The sequence below is a fragment of the Phocoena phocoena genome, chromosome 6 (genome assembly GCF_963924675.1).
Source record: "Phocoena phocoena chromosome 6, mPhoPho1.1, whole genome shotgun sequence".
NCBI lineage: Eukaryota > Metazoa > Chordata > Mammalia > Artiodactyla > Phocoenidae > Phocoena > Phocoena phocoena.
The window spans coordinates 93,504,108-93,522,310 of NC_089224.1; the positions used below are offsets into that span (position 1 = coordinate 93,504,108).

General features: G+C 36.6%; 1 protein-coding gene across 1 annotated transcript in view; it reads right to left on the reverse strand.

Moving 5' to 3' along the window:
* ECPAS (Ecm29 proteasome adaptor and scaffold) overlaps positions 1–18,203 on the reverse strand; it is a 97,835-nt gene that overhangs the window by 53,995 nt on the left and 25,637 nt on the right. Inside the window, exons 2-7 of the mRNA XM_065878967.1 lie at positions 18,032–18,162; positions 9,387–9,503; positions 8,420–8,538; positions 7,116–7,265; positions 4,003–4,171; positions 1,029–1,168 (exon numbers count right to left, since the gene is read on the reverse strand). Coding sequence (XP_065735039.1) covers positions 1,029–1,168; positions 4,003–4,171; positions 7,116–7,265; positions 8,420–8,538; positions 9,387–9,503; positions 18,032–18,162 — 826 coding nt within the window. The remainder of the gene's footprint in view (positions 1–1,028; positions 1,169–4,002; positions 4,172–7,115; positions 7,266–8,419; positions 8,539–9,386; positions 9,504–18,031; positions 18,163–18,203) is intronic.

Consider the following 18,203-nt stretch of genomic DNA (forward strand, 5'->3'; position numbering starts at 1 on the left):
CTTCAATTTTTCATGTATTCTCCAGTCTTTGCACATGTCATTTATTAAAATCAGTACGCATATCATTTTGTATTATGCTTTATTCATTTGCCATTACTTGGAGGCAATTTACATGTTGCTTTATTATTTTTATAATTATTTGGGCAGATATATAATATTCCATAGAGGTCACATAATTTATTTATTTACCTATTGTGGAAATCTGAATTTGTTTCCTTTCTTTTGAACAACTACAGGAAATGGTATAATGAATGAACCTGTAACATTTTTCTAAATATTTTTCTTCTTTGAATGATTCTCTTAGGATAACTTCCCAGAAGATTCAGATAAAAGATTGTAAATATTTTTATGATTCATTACCTACTACAAACTGCTTTCCAAAAATTATTTCAACTTATAGTGTCAATCAATAGGGTATAAGAATAGCAGTTTGAACAGAAACTTAAATGGAGTAATCAAATGTTGCACAATTTTATTTACCAATGGGTACAAACTGGCATACCACTGCTTTTTTGTGCATGATTTGATTTCTTTAACACAATATTTTCTATGAGCCTATTTACTATATGTATTTCCTCCTGTGTAAATTAAGATCTATTCAACACCTCTTTTCACGGGACCTGATTTTCATCATATTAACCATAATACCTACATATTCTTTATTGAAAGCCATCTCAAATAATTTGAGATAGAGGAAGAATCAAAAATGAATAACTTCCAGGTTTTGACATTTTTCTTAACATCAGTTCTTTAAGTTCACTTACCTAGACAAAGGTTTCAATTCTTACGGTTATAATCCTAACCCACTCCAATTTTAAACTACTTCTCCAAACAGCTTTTCTTCTTTGTCTTATACAGAATTCTGCTCTTTAGCAAACTGTCTTTCATACAAATTAGGTATATTTCACAATCTCATCAACTGAATGTCTCACTACACAAAACCCAACATGAACCAATGTGTGCTAGGCAAGCTTTTAGAAATCTAGCCTCTTTTTTAATTTCGAAAGTTTAAAAGGGAAGCAGTTTACCTTTGCTTGCTTTTCAACTCCAGGTCCGCCGCTGTGGCTACACTGTGGCGTGTGTCACTAGAAGCAATCACCAGGTGGAGAACAGCTTCGAGCTCAGGCACCTGCTCAGCTTCTATGAATTTCACTATACCTAATTTGCACTGTAGATAAATGAAGGGAAGGAAAACCACTTATCAGAGAAACAAAGACCACCAACCTATAACATCTGTTTCACATATCAGTATGCTCCTAAACCAAAGATTAATAAAACAATAGTAGCCACTCCTATTTAGGCTTACAATGTGCCTGGGGCTATACTAAACCATATATATGCATGATTTCATTGAACCCTCACAATCTGTGAAATGAGTACCATTATACCTATTTTTCTGATAAGGAAAACTGAGGCAAGGCTGAAGAGATTAAGACACAGTTAGTAAACGATGAAGGCCCAATCCAAACCCAAGTCTTGGACTCCAAGGCCATTAAGATACGAAGCCTTCCTACTTAGGTTACCAGCCTCTCTAAAATGATGAAGCCTTGAACTGAAGTCCAAATCTGGAGTCTCCAGGTAGAAGTGGGGGTACATCAGAAGTACTCCATGGATTCTTCTGACAGTTCAAAAAGAACTAAACTCACACTCCATGAAGTTCTAATCTATTGTTAACATACTAACTCTGTCCTCAATATTCTTACATGCTGAAAAAAACATGATTTCAAACATATGCAAGAATTGCAAATGCAAGTGAAATTCTAAACAAAAAGTATTCAATCTAACTGGCTAAAATAAAACACAGACTGAAGAGAGATTCTGCTTCGAACTTCATGCAATGTGAAGGAGCTACGAATTTCAATACAAATAACTCTATTTAGGATAAATATACCTGAAAAATGAAACTTTACCTTTAAGAATCAATTACATGATAGTTCTCATGTATATGAATTAGGACTGATAAAGTTTGCAATAACTAAATGACAAAGGATCCAATTAAAAAGGATCATAAAAATGCCTGCCTTCCCTCCCCATGTTCAACACAACTGACCTGCAACAAGAGTTACAACAGAGAAGATGCAAGCATTTACTGCACCCACAGTTATGGAAGTCAACTACACAAAGATGTACACAAAAAAGTGTGCAAAGGAGGGGCTTCCCTGTCGGCGCAGTGGTTGAGAGTCCGCCTGCCGACGCGGGGGACACGGGTTCGTGCCCCGGTCTGGGAAGATCCCACATGCCGCGTAGTGGCTGGGCCCGTGAGCCATGGCCACTGAGCCTGCGCGTCCGGAGCCTGTGCTCCACAGCGGGAGAGGCCACAACAGTGAGAGGCCCGCGTACCGCAAAAAAAAAAAAAAAAAGTGTGCAAAGGAAACTGAGAACAATACTCATGTCCAGCAATAGGAGACTAGTTTAAAAAATATGTGGTTTACACATAATTACATTTAATACAGACATTAAAAAGGACATTATTTTAAAACCTGATATACTATTAAATGAAAAAAATGAAGTTCAAATAGTGTTATGTGATACGTAAAAATGTATTGTGTAAAATTGTATTTGTGTACACACACATGTACACAGAGCAGGCTGTAGGTGAATGACAAACTAGGGTGGCAGGATTCCAGGTAATTTTTAATTTCTCGTTATAATGTTCTATATTACTTGAACATTTACATTACCACTAACTTTTATCATTTGAAAAAAATAAAAGCTGTCTTATCTGAAAGAAAAAAATGTAAAAAACAAGAGATATTTAAAAATTAGAGGAAAACAGCTGTCGTCCTTGAAACTAAACTGTTCAACACTAGATCATGAAATTGACAAAAAGCATACAGAAGCCCTTAGAAATCAGTAAATAACGACCAACGTTAAGATTACAATTTATAATGTTAACAATGATTCTCCAGCACTTATAGCTTTAGCCCTCAGACAGACCTAGATTCATAAGCCTACTACTAGGAGTGAGACTGTGGTGAATCTCAAAACCTCAATTCCTTTTACAAAATGGAACTAAATTTCTATACCTTCTCAGGCTGCTGTGAGGATTAAATGAGATAATGTATTCAAAGTACTCAGTATAGTGCCTGTCACATAGATCACACTCAATAAAGAGTAGCTTCCGTTACTATTTACCCTTCTTTCTTACTTACATCATGGTTTAAGAAGAAAAAAGATCTATAAAACACGAAGATGTTAATCTAATCAAATAGAGCCCCTGCTGAACAAATCATTCTATAAATTTGTTGAGTGGCAAGAATGCCCACTTGCCTTTTTCCCTTTCCTGGGAACACTGTTTTGATCAGTGATCACTTACACTGCCAAAAAGAAAAGGATCAAATCATTTAGACTGCCATGGAGAGATAAAGGAAGGATTGGAAGACTAACCCATGTTGCTTGAATTCCAAAATAATTACATACTGATCTCATCTGTTCTTCCCTGAGGTGCCTGATGACACAGACACAGTGAGGCACCTTCTCTGTAGAGCACCAGTCTTTTTTAAAAGCTGCTCAGAGAACATCTGTGTCCTGTTTAAATCCAGAATAAAATTCTTAATGCCAATTTTTCAATTCCCAGGAAGAAATATAAAAGGGCGTCATGCTTTTCCCCCATATGGTCACTTGTTCCTCACTTTACACAAAATGTACAGCCCTAAAAAGCTGAATAATATAAGATAAATTGTATTTCAACTGCACCAAAGCAGCTAGATAATTATTAAACCTGTAATTAAAAACTAAAATGAAAGTTACTCAATTTATAAATGGGCTGTATTTTATACTTGAAATATGTAAGCAGTATTAGAAAAACTAAACAGCATTTCCCACTCCTCCCTTTCCCTGGGGCTTTAACCAATAAATGACACGATGACCAGAACACATTACATCAATCGTATCTCATTACAGAGCCTGAATACGCTGGAATTATGTAACACATGCTTCCACGGACTTCAAAGGGGCAAGTGTGCAGGGTTAAGCTCCATATAAACAAGCAGTGTGTGATACCTGTTCCAACTGTTCAGGTGTCCACGGGTTATCTCCAATAACTCGTTTAGCTGCATAAAAGCTCATTCCTGGGGGAGGCTGTGGTATTCCAGAACCTCCCCCACTATTTGAAGAAGAACCCTGTGCTGAAGATGAATTTTGGCGACTCTGGGATTCATTTAACACATATCTGGAAAAGAAATAGGAATTCAACCTCTCTATAAACACATACAAACACATGCATATATATAGCACATTCAGTTATATACTTTCCTCCCACAGAATGTTGTTAGAAGAATAAACACTTGAAATTAAAATTTTATCATAAAGAAAAATTTTAGAACTATCTAAAAAAGGTATCTACATCTTCAGCAAATTAACCATTAGAGTACATCTGCTCAACCTGGTTACAAATGAACTGTAACAGTTACCAACAATGAATATAAATATTCTGTTCACTCTCAATCTATAAATAATCGTTCTAAAAGCCACTATGGACCCACTACATTTTAAGTTTTTCGTTGACAAATACAAAGGTTTACTGACTGTAATGGGGTGGAGGGGGAACTACTGTTTTATACCCAAAGCAGAGAATATTTATAGTCATTCCCATTTCTGTCCAATTCTCCTTGAACTCCTTATATTTCTGCATTAGAAAACCCACTGAGGGCTTCCCTGGTGGCACAGTAATTAAGAACACACCTGCCAATGCAGGGGACACGGGTCCGAGCTCTGGTCCGGGAGGATCCCACATATCACGGAGCAACTAAGCCCATGCATCACAACTACTGAGCCTGCGCTCTAGAGCCCACGAGCCACAACTACTGAGCCCGCGTGCCACAACTACTGAAGCCCACGCACCTAGAGCCTGTGCTCCACAACAAAAGAAGCCACAGCAATGAGAAGCCCGCGCACCACAACAAAGAGTAGTCCCCGCTCACTGCAACTAGAGAAAGCCCGTACGCAGCAACGAAGACCCAACGCAGCCAAAAATAAATAAATAAAATAAATTTATTTTTAAAAAATAGAAAAATTCACTGAAACCTCCAAACCACTTACCATACAAGCACATACACCCCAAAAATGAAAAAATTCAAAAGGATCCAAAGAGGAAAAAAATCATAATAAGGACCAGCTTTTTCCATTATATGTTCAAAGCATACAGCTTTGCAGCTAGTTATTAATTTATCATCCCATTTCTTTTTTAGCTTCTATAGATTAAAAATAAGATTTCTGATAAATTCATTTTGAACCATTAAACTAGCATTCCTCATCTACAAAATGAAAATTTTGATATGAATATTAATTCAAGTCCCTCTGAACTCTAAAATTCTATGCTGACAAATTACCAGACTGGATATTAAAATAAAATACCTGTTATAATAAAAATTAAAGAAAACACCTGAAGCCTAATGGCACAGTAAATTATTCCACATTACTATATACCATATTTGTTCCATTCCTAAATTCATCTAATTTTTTTTTAAAAACCTGTTAAAGAATCGTTTTAATATTTTTATATAAACAAGGCAAATTCTCACTGGTAAGAAAAACGTGAGGAACTACTGGCTTGGGTACACTGTGTGCCTAAGTGAAATTTGGATCTCAAAGTTAAATTACCAAAGCCATCATCACCTGCCAGTTCTGGCTGCCTCCTGATTCAACAACTATAAAAGGAGGTTTTCATGTATTTCTCAGTTATAGCAAGACTGGCAGCAGCAAGTAAATCAACTAATAACTACTGAACAGCTAACATCGTGCAAAACACCATCCTAAGCACAAGACAGGAACAGCAGGAGGTGTAAGACTGAGTGTCTGCCATCTGGAGCAAGTTGAGACAATAACAACACAACAAGTGCAACAGCATATGATATGTTATCAGATGACAAAGAAACTGCAGGGAAGTAAGAAATGATATGACAGAGGAGTGGAAGGTCCAGAAAATAAAGCCGCCAAATTAGAGGAGTGGGAGGAGAGCAAAAAGGAGAGGAAAGAAATCGTACAGCGTGAACTCTCGTGGCTGGATGGAGGGACAGGTGATGTGGAGCCCCCCCCATGCCACGCTCATAGTGTATACTGCATTTTTGGTCAGGGAAGAAATGTAATGAAAGCAATACATTAGAAGAATCTCTCTGGCAGCAGGACAACCTAGAAAAGGAGCAGGCTGGAAGCAGATGACAACGTGGGCGCTACGCCAGGAACCAGAGCTAGAGTAAACAGCTCCTGACTTCAAAGAGCTCCCAATCTATTAGGATGGGATAAACCAACAACGCAATAAAAGCACAAAGTGGCACTTCAGATGGGTGCTTAGCCTTATGAGGACAAGGAAGAGTCCTGTGCCTAGGGCAGGGATTTAGTCAGAGACAACAGAACTGGCCTCTAAGCTAGTTTGTGAGGCTTTTTCAAAGTGGTTTTCCTGGCTGTCATTTTCTGTTGTTCTCTTTCTTTCCTTCTTTCTTTCTTGATGGGGAAGCATTCTAAGCAGAGAAAACTATCTTCTCTTAAAATGTAGACAGGCAAGGAGATACAGAGTACATGAAATGCATGAGTGCATGTAATGACTGGAAAATAACAGCCCAGGGATTTTAAGGGGTCACTGATAAAATCTGTGTTTTAAAAATCAGGAAACTCTGTGGCAGTGTAGAAAGTTTTGAAGAAGAGCAGCTGGTGAGAAAGTCATGAAAAGACATGAAAAGAGTTGAAAAGAGCCGAAACTAGAATGGCAGCAGTGGGAATGGTTCCAGGACACATGGAGGAGGAGGAAGGAGGTCTTACGGAACTGATACTGCAGCAACGAGGAAGAGAAAGCTAGAGGCAATTTATAACTGAGCGCCTACAAGGCTAAGAGAATCATCACAGCACTGATGGCAGTTAATGAAGAGAAACTATGTTTACTGGGAAGCCTGATTTCAGCTTGGACGGGGCAAGTCTGAAAGCACAGCAGCAGCTCCACACCCATAAGGTCAGTAAGCAGCGGCGCTGCCGTTTAGAAGAGGTCAGGGCTGCAGCAAAGCAAATCTGAGACATTCATTTTCAAGTGAAAGTTGAATCCCTGAAAAGAGTACTTGACTACACACAGTAAAAGCAATCAAGAACAAGGTTGCTTTGTTTTGGTTTGGTTTGTTTTTACTTACCCATAAGGCATCAAAAGGACATCCAGCATGAAGTCCAAAAGCAGCTGCACAGTCTTTGGTTTCTCAGCAAGGTTAAACGGAGAAGCTGATTTTGATGATTCAACAGGGTATTTCATGTGAAAAAGGGTTGGTATTAAAAGATGCATTAAGCTGAAAAAACAATTACATTTATTGCAACTATTTAAAAAATAAGGTTTTTTATACATGCAAATAACAGACAAAACCAAAAAAAAATAAAATCACGTAACAAAAAGTAGCAGTCGTAGCAAGGGCCATTCATTTTCAATACCACCAATTTACAAAGTCCTAATCTAGGGAGTGGCCTAGACTTCATTCTTATTTCTTTCTTATTAAAAGCTCAGGATATTGAGTAATAAGTGACATTTAGCCAATCTGGCTCATCACCAAAAACACCTGAGAAAAATGTACATAATATGGGCTCAGTGTTAATATCTATTACCACAAGAGATTTAATATTAAACCTTAGGTAAAGTTCAACTTATAACATGTCCTGTCAATCATTTTTTCCTTTCCACATTTAATTAAAAATAAAGTCATTTTAAATCTAAAGAAATTAAACATCAATCATGTCAATATTTGGAATACAATATTAAATTTCCACTGTGTGAATTTAAGTAACAGATTCTTTTCTTCTTTCACTGTACCTGTTGCTATTAAAACATGAAAATTTCAAACAGTGTTTACAATGTCTACTAATTTTACTTGTAAACATCTGTATTACAATCTTTTAAAAATGTTTATGCTCTAAAAAGTGAAGTGAAAACATGATTTAAATCCATCTTTCCTCCACAACTTCTTTTCATGGTTGTCACCACAACAGGGCTTAGGATACAGAAGTTTTGAGCTAAGCCTAGAAACTAAGGATGATATTCCTTTTCACCTCTCCAATTCCCATATTAATACAAACGAGTAATTAGTTCCTTAAGAAAACTGCTCTGAAACTTTATATCCTCCAAGAAAGAAATGTCTGATGAAAGGCATATTAGATCTCAAATTTTTGCAATCACAGAAAATCAGTTGCTTCAAAATAACTAACCGAAATAAAAATGCATTTAGATTGAGAAAAATGTTAGTTCTACATATTTTTTGATACGCTCACAAGAAATTTTATAATTTATAAAATTAACAAAACAGTAATATTGAGGTAACACAGAGCTGTCAACTCAAAGAGCTCAACTCAAGCCTTTGTATTTGCCCAAGTGAAACCAAATGTGTGGATCTATTTTTGAATGGCAGTTGTTGACTCTCACAGGTGGGCAATAAGGTAACTGAGGAAAGCATACCTGTCCTGCTGGGGCTGAGGCTTCCCTTCCATGGCAGTAAGAAGTGTAGGAGCCAGCTCACATTGTTTTTCCACTGGTAGGCGAGGATAGCCCATCTTAACATAAATTATAGTAAAATTCTAATGCAACAAGAGAAAGTCAAGTAAGTATGAAAGAAATACTCTAGGATTTCAACAAAAACACATGACTAATAACCTAGGCAGCTTTGTTATAACAAAGAAATTGAATCCTCCTTCCTCATGTTTATCACCTGTTTGTTACAGCTTGACCAACTAGTATATCTCAGGAAGAACTCCAGCCCCAATTACTCAAAATGCTTACTTTTAAGATGGGCTGCATATGAGAGAGCATGATCTAGTCTAAAGCACTTATACGTATATCAAATCATCACATTGTACACTTTAAATATAGACAATTCTATTTGTCAGTTATGCCTCAATAGAGCTGGGGAGAAAATAAAGTACTCATATGTGCAATTACTTTTCACTGAAAAGAAAAAAGTAATCATCTGACCTACCTAAACCTACATACTACATACACATCAGTATCAGCTCTCCCAGTTTGTTACATTAATCCTTTCAAGCTAAGTGGAGACCCCATGTTAAATCCTAGGCTGCCATTTCCCAACTGGTCAATTACTAAAATAACCTTCTCTTTCTAATTCAGACTGACCTCTCATAATCTTTTACTAAGAATCAATCATTCTTTTTGTAAATCAACATACCTGACAAGTCATTACACCAACATTCTTTTGCCCTGTGTAAACGGCCATACATTATCCTGTTCCTACCATTTCCTCCAGATCAATACTCAGGGGAAAAACAGTGTGTCCTTTAGAAGAAAAACACCTCACCTTTCATTTAGTCTAAGGTGAAATTCTAGGCTGGCCAATATACTGATGACATCTAATAAATGTTATGAAAGAAAACTTACTGTAAGTCAGAAAATATTCCAAGATAACACTCACTGTGACAAAGGAAACTGCAGCAGGGTCCTGGTACTGAACCAAGAGTGTCTCTACTGGGAGCTGTATCTTGGGGCGGCTTTTTATACGCTTATTCAGATGGACCAACAGTTCCATTACCTAAAATACAGGAAGATATAAACTGAAATTATTGATCATATCTTAAAAACGAATTCATTTCTCAGATATTACTTATTTTAATGAATAGTAGCTACTTTGTTCTCTTAAAGGAGGTAAATTTGACATCCCAGAAAGGGAGTATACAATAGTTAAATCTTGTTCCAAAATGTTATCCCCAAGAATCCATGCACCAGATTTGTAGCAGTGAATTTATTTTTACAATGTCCTTTAGTTAATTAAACTTGAGATTCCAGATGGGCCTACACTGAGGCACAGTCTCCCGGAAGACCTGTGAACAAATGATAGCAACACACTATGCTACAGACTGAATGTCTGTGTCTCCCAAAATTCACACTTTAAAGCCCTAAACCCCACTGTGACGGCTTTGGGAGGTAAACAGGTTTGGAGGAGATCGCAAGGGGGGGGCCCACGATGGGATGGGTGCCCTTCTAAGGGGATGAAGGTATCAGAGTTCTTCCTCTCTCTGCCCTCTGAGGATAAAGCAAGAAGACAGCCCTCCATACACCATGAAAAGCTCCCGACGAAGAGCCTGACCATGCTGGCACTCTGATCTCAGACTTCCAGCCTCCAACACTGTGAGAAACAAATGCTGTTTATGTCATCCCGTCTGTGGTATACTGTTATAGCAGCCCAAACTAACTAAAATACAAAGTGAACACTACAGCAAGAGAAATATACAAGGTACTGAGAATTTCAGGAAGAAAAAGTTATCTACTAAGATCAAGGAGGACTTCCGGGAGGAACTGACAGGAAACTAAGTCCCAAAGAGGAGATGAAATTCCAAGCAGAAGATCAGTTATAAGAAGGTATAAGAGGTCTAAAAGAACATGGTGCGCTGCATCTGACTGAAACACAGAGTGGTAAGAGATAAAAGCAGGACCTAGATTACAGAAGGATTTGGGTAAAATGCTGAGAAATTTTTACTTTATTTTGAAGATCATCTGGTTCTACTAAAAAGTTTTAAGTAAGTAATATCAAACTTCCTCTCCTTTAAGTGGGAAAAGACAGAAACAGAGGTCAATAAGTCAACAATACCCATGGGTAGAAAGGAAGCTACAGAGGTTTACATCAAATGACCTAAGCTTACGATGAAAGTGGGATTATCTTGCTAAGAAAGGAGCATTGAGATATAGGATTTTTAGAAAGCCTCACCTAAAGACTCAAGAATTTAAAGTGACTACTCCAGAGGGCCAGGCTTACACTATCCTCCATCACTTCTGAAATTTGAGATCTAGCTTCAAAGCAAGTATTAAGGAGAGCTGTAGGGATGTTCACAGCAACAGCGAAAGTTCAAAGTTATCTACAGCAATCATGAAATAAGTGAATTTTTAAAATAACAACAAATCTAAAAATCAATGTTTGTTAAATGAGTGATAAGAATAATCGTAAAATAGCTGACATTTATTGAGCAGTTTCCACGCAGGACAGCTCTTTGCATTCCTTATCTCATCTGATTCTTACAACAACTGGAGAGGTGCTATTTGTCATTCCCATTTTACCCTGTGAGGAAGCAGAGGGTCAGGAAGTGAAGTTAACTTGTCCAGCAACTTACTGAGCCAGCAAGTGGCACAGTCAAGATCTGACTCCAGAATCCATATTTTTAACCTTATCAGACACTGACAGTGGAGCTTAATTCAGCTAAAGTGTCTGTCACTGTGAGACACCCTCGGGAGCCCTCAAACATTACAAAGACCTAGAAACTTGCATTACCACACATACCTCACCCAACCTCCTGCCTGTCCAGACCTGTGATTCAGCTGGATGACGGGGGAAAAAATCAGGAGAAGCCAGGCTAAAGGAAAACAGCCCTCTTCTGATGATCTAAGCTAGGCTGCTTCCTAGAAGGAGCCTATGGAAAATCATTATTGATGGTGGTAGACAATCATGCCCACAATTACATACTTTCTTTTTTATGATAATTTTTAAAATTTTAAGTAGATTAACTACTTAATTTTCTTCTAGCAATATTATCACCTTAAATATTGACTCATTTCCTATATTTGGTTATCCACTGCCTGCAATCCTCTATAAACCCATAGAAATTAAGAAATCCGCTGAACCAGTCCCTCCCCCAGCTAAACTGACAACAGTTAACCTCTGTCAGTAAGCCTACAGAATTACCAGCCTCGGGTATATAGTATTTTGTCCCTATCAGTTCCCCTTATTACTCATTCATTTATATTCATTTACTCATTAGTAAACTTTTTAATTGAAGTATAACATATAGCTGAAGTGCAAAATTGAGAATGTATGGCTTAATAAATTTTCACCAAGTAAACACACCTTTGTAACTACCAGAAGTACAAAGGCCCTGCACCCCACTGACTAACCCCTCTTCCTGACTTCTAACACCATATTTAAATTTATATAAATGGAACAAATAGGATGAACTCATGTGTTTTTCATTCTATATTATATCTGAGATTCATCCATGTTGTTGTTCACTTTCACTGCTCTAGTAGGAAAAAAACAGAATTTATCCATTCTCCTATATCATGATAGATATAAGATTATTTCCAGTTTGGACCATTATGAATAATGCTATGAACATTCTTAGCTATGTCTTCTGGTGCACAGATATACACACTTCTGTTGTATACAAACCCAGGACTGGAAATGCCTGGTCATGAAGTATACATATGATAAGCCTAAGAATATTTCCAAACAGTTTTCCAAAGTAGTTATACTAATTTACACTCCCACCAGCAGTGGTCAGTTTTTAATTTTTACCTATTCTAAGAAGTCAGAATATACAAGGTTCGCTGTAAAAGAGAATTCTACATAACATATCTCATTTTCCTTAAAATAGTGATATGTCAGTAGAAGTCTAAAACTTATTTCTCTTGGGAATTCCCTGGCAGTCCAGTGGTTAAGACTCGGCGCTTCCACTGATGGGCCAGTGGCCGATCCCTGGTCAGAGAACTAAGATCCCACAAGCCACGCAGGGTAGCCAAAAAATAAATAAATCAAAAATAAAACTTATTTCTCTTTCACCCAATTTATCCACAAATTATCAGCTGCTACTTTACAGGTATCCTGCTTAAGCCTAACAAACATTATGAAACTGATAGTCAGGAGCCCTAAAATTACAGAACTGAAAGTCAATACTAGATTAATCCCTAGTGTCACTGACTACAAAATTTTACATACTGAAATTATTTATATGTAAGCTTTTATTAAAAAATACTCTGCTTTCACATGACAGTCTTATTTTATATGGTAAAAAAAGGTCTCATAATTGTAACTGCATCTAGATTTGTGATCAATATCTACATCCTTTGTTTTATTAACAATTATATAATAACCAAAACTCCCAATTATCATATTGGTTCTATTTGCAAGAGGTATTAGTATGAGTACAGGACTGTACAAATCATGAAAGTCTGACCAGGTAGCTATATTTCAAAGTAAATAAAAGTCTGACCGAGTATCTATACTTCAAAACAAATAAAAGGGAAACACACATCAAGCCTCTACTACCAGGAGTCAAAATAACATGCAGGCAAAATTATGTTCTTGCTTTCAGACATTCTTTTATCCTCAACTTTCATTCACTGACCCCTCATGTACTGAATTCACTTTCACACATAAGCTAAAGAATGAACGTGTTTGCCATCATGTGAAGGCAAAGCCTGGCAGAAATCACTTAGTCTTGGAATTATCTCTCATGTGTAAAGTCGCTTGTTAGTCATGTGACACAAAGCAAGTTATTTAACTTCTCTGAGCCTCAGTTTCTTCCTAGATAAGATGGGAATAACATGAGCACCTATACCCCCCAGAGTTGTTAAACGAGTTGCAATGAACTGAGACAATGTCCACATAGGCATTTAATGCTTTGCACTATTATCATTTTCTGAATCACTTTCCCCCATTTGCAGAAATCAAATGATAACATTTCACAGGCTATTATGAGGATTAAATAGAAGGATATGTCAGAGTCTAGCATACTGCTTGGAATGTAAACAGGTGTCTCAGCTGTTAGATCTCTTTTCCCTTATTCCAGAAGTTTTCAAACTTACTTAACAACAAAACCCCTTTACCAAGAGAAATCTGATATGTAAAAAAAGCAAACAAAATTAGTATTTTACAATATAAATTAAATATACAAGTTCACAATGATTATATCTCTTTCTTTATTCTATTTTCTTGCTTTTTCAAATTATAATAGAAAAACACATTTATTACAATAAATTAAGTGAAAAATCATAATTATCCCTTTTCCCTAGTCCATTCATAGCCACTCGAAGACACCAGTATTAATACTTTGGTGTTCATCTTCACATCTTTCTCTGTATCCACAAAAACTTCTACAAACATATTTACATCTTTTTTTAAAAAATAGATCTTTATTGGAGTATAATTGCTTCACAATACTGTGTTAGTTTCTGCTGTACAACAAAGTGAATCAGCCACATGCATACACATGTCCCCATATCCCCTCCATCTTAAGCCTCCCTCCCATCCTCCCTATCCCACCCCTCTAGGTCATTGCAAACCACAAGCTGATCTCTCTGTGCTATGCTGCTGATTCCCACTAGCTATATCTTTAGATTTTACTTGTTTACTTTTTACAAAAATGAGCTATATATCATTCACGTGAGCACAGAGTCCGCTTTGTTTCCAGTTAAAAATATATAAGCTTCTTAATTTAGATCTAACTCATTCTTCGTAGTAGTTGCATAATATTCCATGGGATTCAAAGTTGTTTTTAAAAAATCATCTGTACGACTCATCACAGTAAACACATTTTCGTGTATTTCCTTCAAGCTTTTTGTAAAAAGGTTAGAAAAATTCACCAATAGATCAAAGTCAGCATTATTTGGAATATGAGAAGAAAATCAAAGGAAAATTTCTAGGGAACAACCTAGTAAGAAATAATAAGAAATATGGGGATATACGTAAATGTAGAGCTGATTCACTTTGTTATAAAGCAGAAACTAACACACCATTGTAAAGCAATTATACAATAAAGATGTTTAAAAAATAGATAAATAAAGGACAACATGAAAAATAAATATAAATGAAAAAAGAAGAAAAAAGAAATAAGAAGGTAATTACTATTTCTAGTAAGAAATATAAGGGAAGGGGGAGAAGGAAGAAATCTGAACAAGATAAAATAATTTACTTGATGGTAACTGAGTAAAACATCTTGTTTACTTAGATACAAATTAATGACTGAAATGTTAAGAATGTGGATAGAATTGCTTGATTAATCATTATATTAAAACAGAATATAGGTTATCAAACTCTTAAACAGAAAATGTATGGCGGGAAGAGGAGAGAAGGGAGAAGAGGGAGAGATGGAAAGAATGAGAACAGATCAAGTGATGAGAAAGGTTAATAACTGGAACTGATGTACATGCCCTCAATCCAAACCTCAAAAAAAATGTGACATCTCAATTACATTGATGAAGATATGCAGCTAAAGTAAATAAGGTTAAGATTGCTGGCTGGGGCAAAGATTCCTCAATCTAACTTACACCAAAGGAAAACACTGGCTACAATACTAGTCTTAGATGATAGAGGTATTGGGGAAAGAAATCTTAAATGAGATTTGAAAGATAAGAAAAGTAAGTAATACAATACAAATTACTAAGAAACACAAGATCTTAAACTTGTGCATCAAAACACATCAAGGAGGCGCAAGAGGGAGGGGATATGCAGATATATGTACGCATATAGCTGATTCACTTTGTTATACAGCAGCAACTAACACACCATTGTAAAGCAATTATACTCCAAGAAAGATGTTAAAAATAAATAAATAAATAAGGACACTTAAAAAAAAAGACGCATCAAGGTGAAACTATTAAAACTAAAAGGAAAATCAGAAAAACTACAACAGCAGCAGGAGATTGTAATTCACTATTAATTTACAACAGGACTGGAAGATAGGTTTCTTGAGAAATGAGAGCAGTGTTGAGTGGCCTATCCACACACTGAGCTCCATATTCCACCAATAGGAAATATTTTTTTAATCTTATGAATAGTTTTTATGAACATCAGAAATAATATGCTTTAAAAGACTAGAACATTTGCTCACTGTGGTTTCAAATCAGAATGCAGTAAAACCAGACAAATTTTACACTATTTTAAAACCAAAAACAATGTTCTTATAAACTAATTAGTAGGTCAAAAATAAAATAACCTAATACTGCTCACCAGTGTAACTATGGGGTATAACCAAAATAGTAATCAAAGAGAAATCCGGAAACTGAGGCTATTTTCAGTTCTGTTTTTCTGTTATCTGACCTTAATGAAGTCACTTAATCATTCATTCCAAGCCTCAGCTTCATCTATAAAATGGAAATAACACCTACACCTCACATAATCTTGTGTGTATTTAAGTGATTAGCATTTTTCCTGGCACATAATGACCTTTACCATTACGTACTTTACAAACTGAAATCTTATGTGAGAAAAACATATCAAAGGAAAACAAAAAAAGGAGTAATCTGAATAAAAATAGAAGAAAAATACACTTGAAAAAATTAATATAAAAGCTCTTTTTCCTTTTAAATTGGCCCATTAAAAAAAGCAAACCTGGGCTTCCCTGGTGGCGCAGTGGTTGAGCGTCTGCCTGCCAATGCAGGGGACACGGGTTCAAGCCCTGGTCTGGGAAGATCCCACATGCCGCGGAGCAGCTGGGCCCCTGAGCTACAAATACTGAGCTCTGCGCGTCTGGAGCCTGTGCTCCGCAGCAAGAGAGGCCGCGACAGTGAGAGGCCCGCGCACCGCGATGAAGAGTGGCCCCCGCTTGCCACAACTAGAGAAAGCCCTCGCACAGAAACGAAGACCCAACACAGCCAAAAATAAATAAATGAATAAATAAATTTAAAAAAAAAAAAAAAAAAGCAAACCTTTGGCAGTAACAAAAAAATTAGAAACAAGAATGGAATTTCTCCACTTGAATGGTAACAGAATATTAAGAATAATAGTATGATAGACGTGAATAATATACAACTGAACATATAAAGTAGATGGTTAGAGATAAATGATTTTCTACAGAAGATAAAATACAAGGAAACAAACTCCTAAGTAAATAAGTTTTTAAAAAAAACCAAAAAACCCTACTGAAAGTACTCAGCCGAGAAGCCTAGACTAATGCAAAAACTTCCTTCTATTTACTCTCCTTTTCGCCACCCCACAGCCAGAATGATTATGTCACTACCACCAATACCCTTTCAAATGGCTGCCGCTGGAATCCCCATGCCTGAACTCCTATCACTCTTCCTCTGGTGCACAGGGTGCATCTCTGTGGCCTTGTTCAGCTCCCTGAAGGTTTTATACTCAGTTCCGGCTCAGAATCTCTACACAGGGCCTTCTCTGCCTTTAGTGGTCTCCCCATCTCTATGCCTGGCTACTTCCTACACACCTCCCTTACACCCTATACTTAATTTAAATCAAGTCCCCAAATATATTCTTTCATACAATCCTTTGCCATCTTAGCATTTATTGCCATTTTAACTCTATACTCTTTGCCTTATTGTTTAATACTCATCTCCCCAAGTAGACGTTTCTTTCCTTCACCAACGTATTCCTAACACCTGGCATATAGAAGGTACCCAGTAAATATTTGCCAAATAAATGATGAGACTGATGAAGCTAAATAAGGAAACAGAAACCAACACATGAAGGCCTTTTATACCTAGTTACTCTTAGGGTAAGAAAAGGCCATAGAAGAGTTTTAAACAGGAGAATGACGTGATCAAACACGTTATCTATCTTAGCAAAGCAGTATTAACAATAGGCATGTCAAATACGTGACAAGAATGCCCTATTTCTTCCTGTAAACATAACAGACATTCTTAAAGATACTCTTTCTCCACTGAACTCAAATCAGGCCTCAGAATCCCTCTCAGGGCAGACCTCCGGGAAGGTCACTGCCAATCAATTACAGTGGCTCAAGGACTGAAACCTGATGATAGCTCAAAAACCCAAAGGTCTAGTATAAATACACGAGAAGACAAATGAATTATTTTAAAGGTGAAGCATCCAAATGTTCCATGTAGAACATTAGGTTAAAAAAGAAACTCTTGATGTGACAGTTACCCAGCTTTTACTAACAGTTCTTCAAAAAATTCTAAAACAGGAGCTGTACAACAGTATCTTGCTTTTAAAAACATCTCTTTTGCTTACTTTTAATTAAGGCCATATTCACCGTCAGCCAATGATTAAAGAATATTTTTGACCCATTACCACCTGACTTTCATATTGGACTCAAGGGCATAGATTTTAAATCAGACCTCCATACATTCCAGAATAATTATCTCAATTATGTCATCCAGTACTGATGCCAAGTGTACAGCTGGAACTAAATGCAGCTGTGCTAAGCATACAAAAGGTACTTTTAAATCGTGGAAGCTGGTCCTAGACTTACTGTCCATTTTGAAAAGCCTAATTGGGATCATGAAGCTAGATTTCAATAATGGGAACAGAAAACTCACTTCATAAAATACATCCATTTATTCACTATTTAATTCCCCCAACTGTCCCAGCATGCTTACCTTTTTACGTACTCCTTCTTGGGTGCTGGACAGCTTGAGCAAAACAGGAGGAAGGAATTTAGATATAATATTCTGTAATTGTTCATCTGTTTCAGCATGGCCAAGTCGTAAAAAGACTCGTTCAAGCTGGTCTACAATATAAAAAGAGAAAAGGATAACTTAGCACATCAAA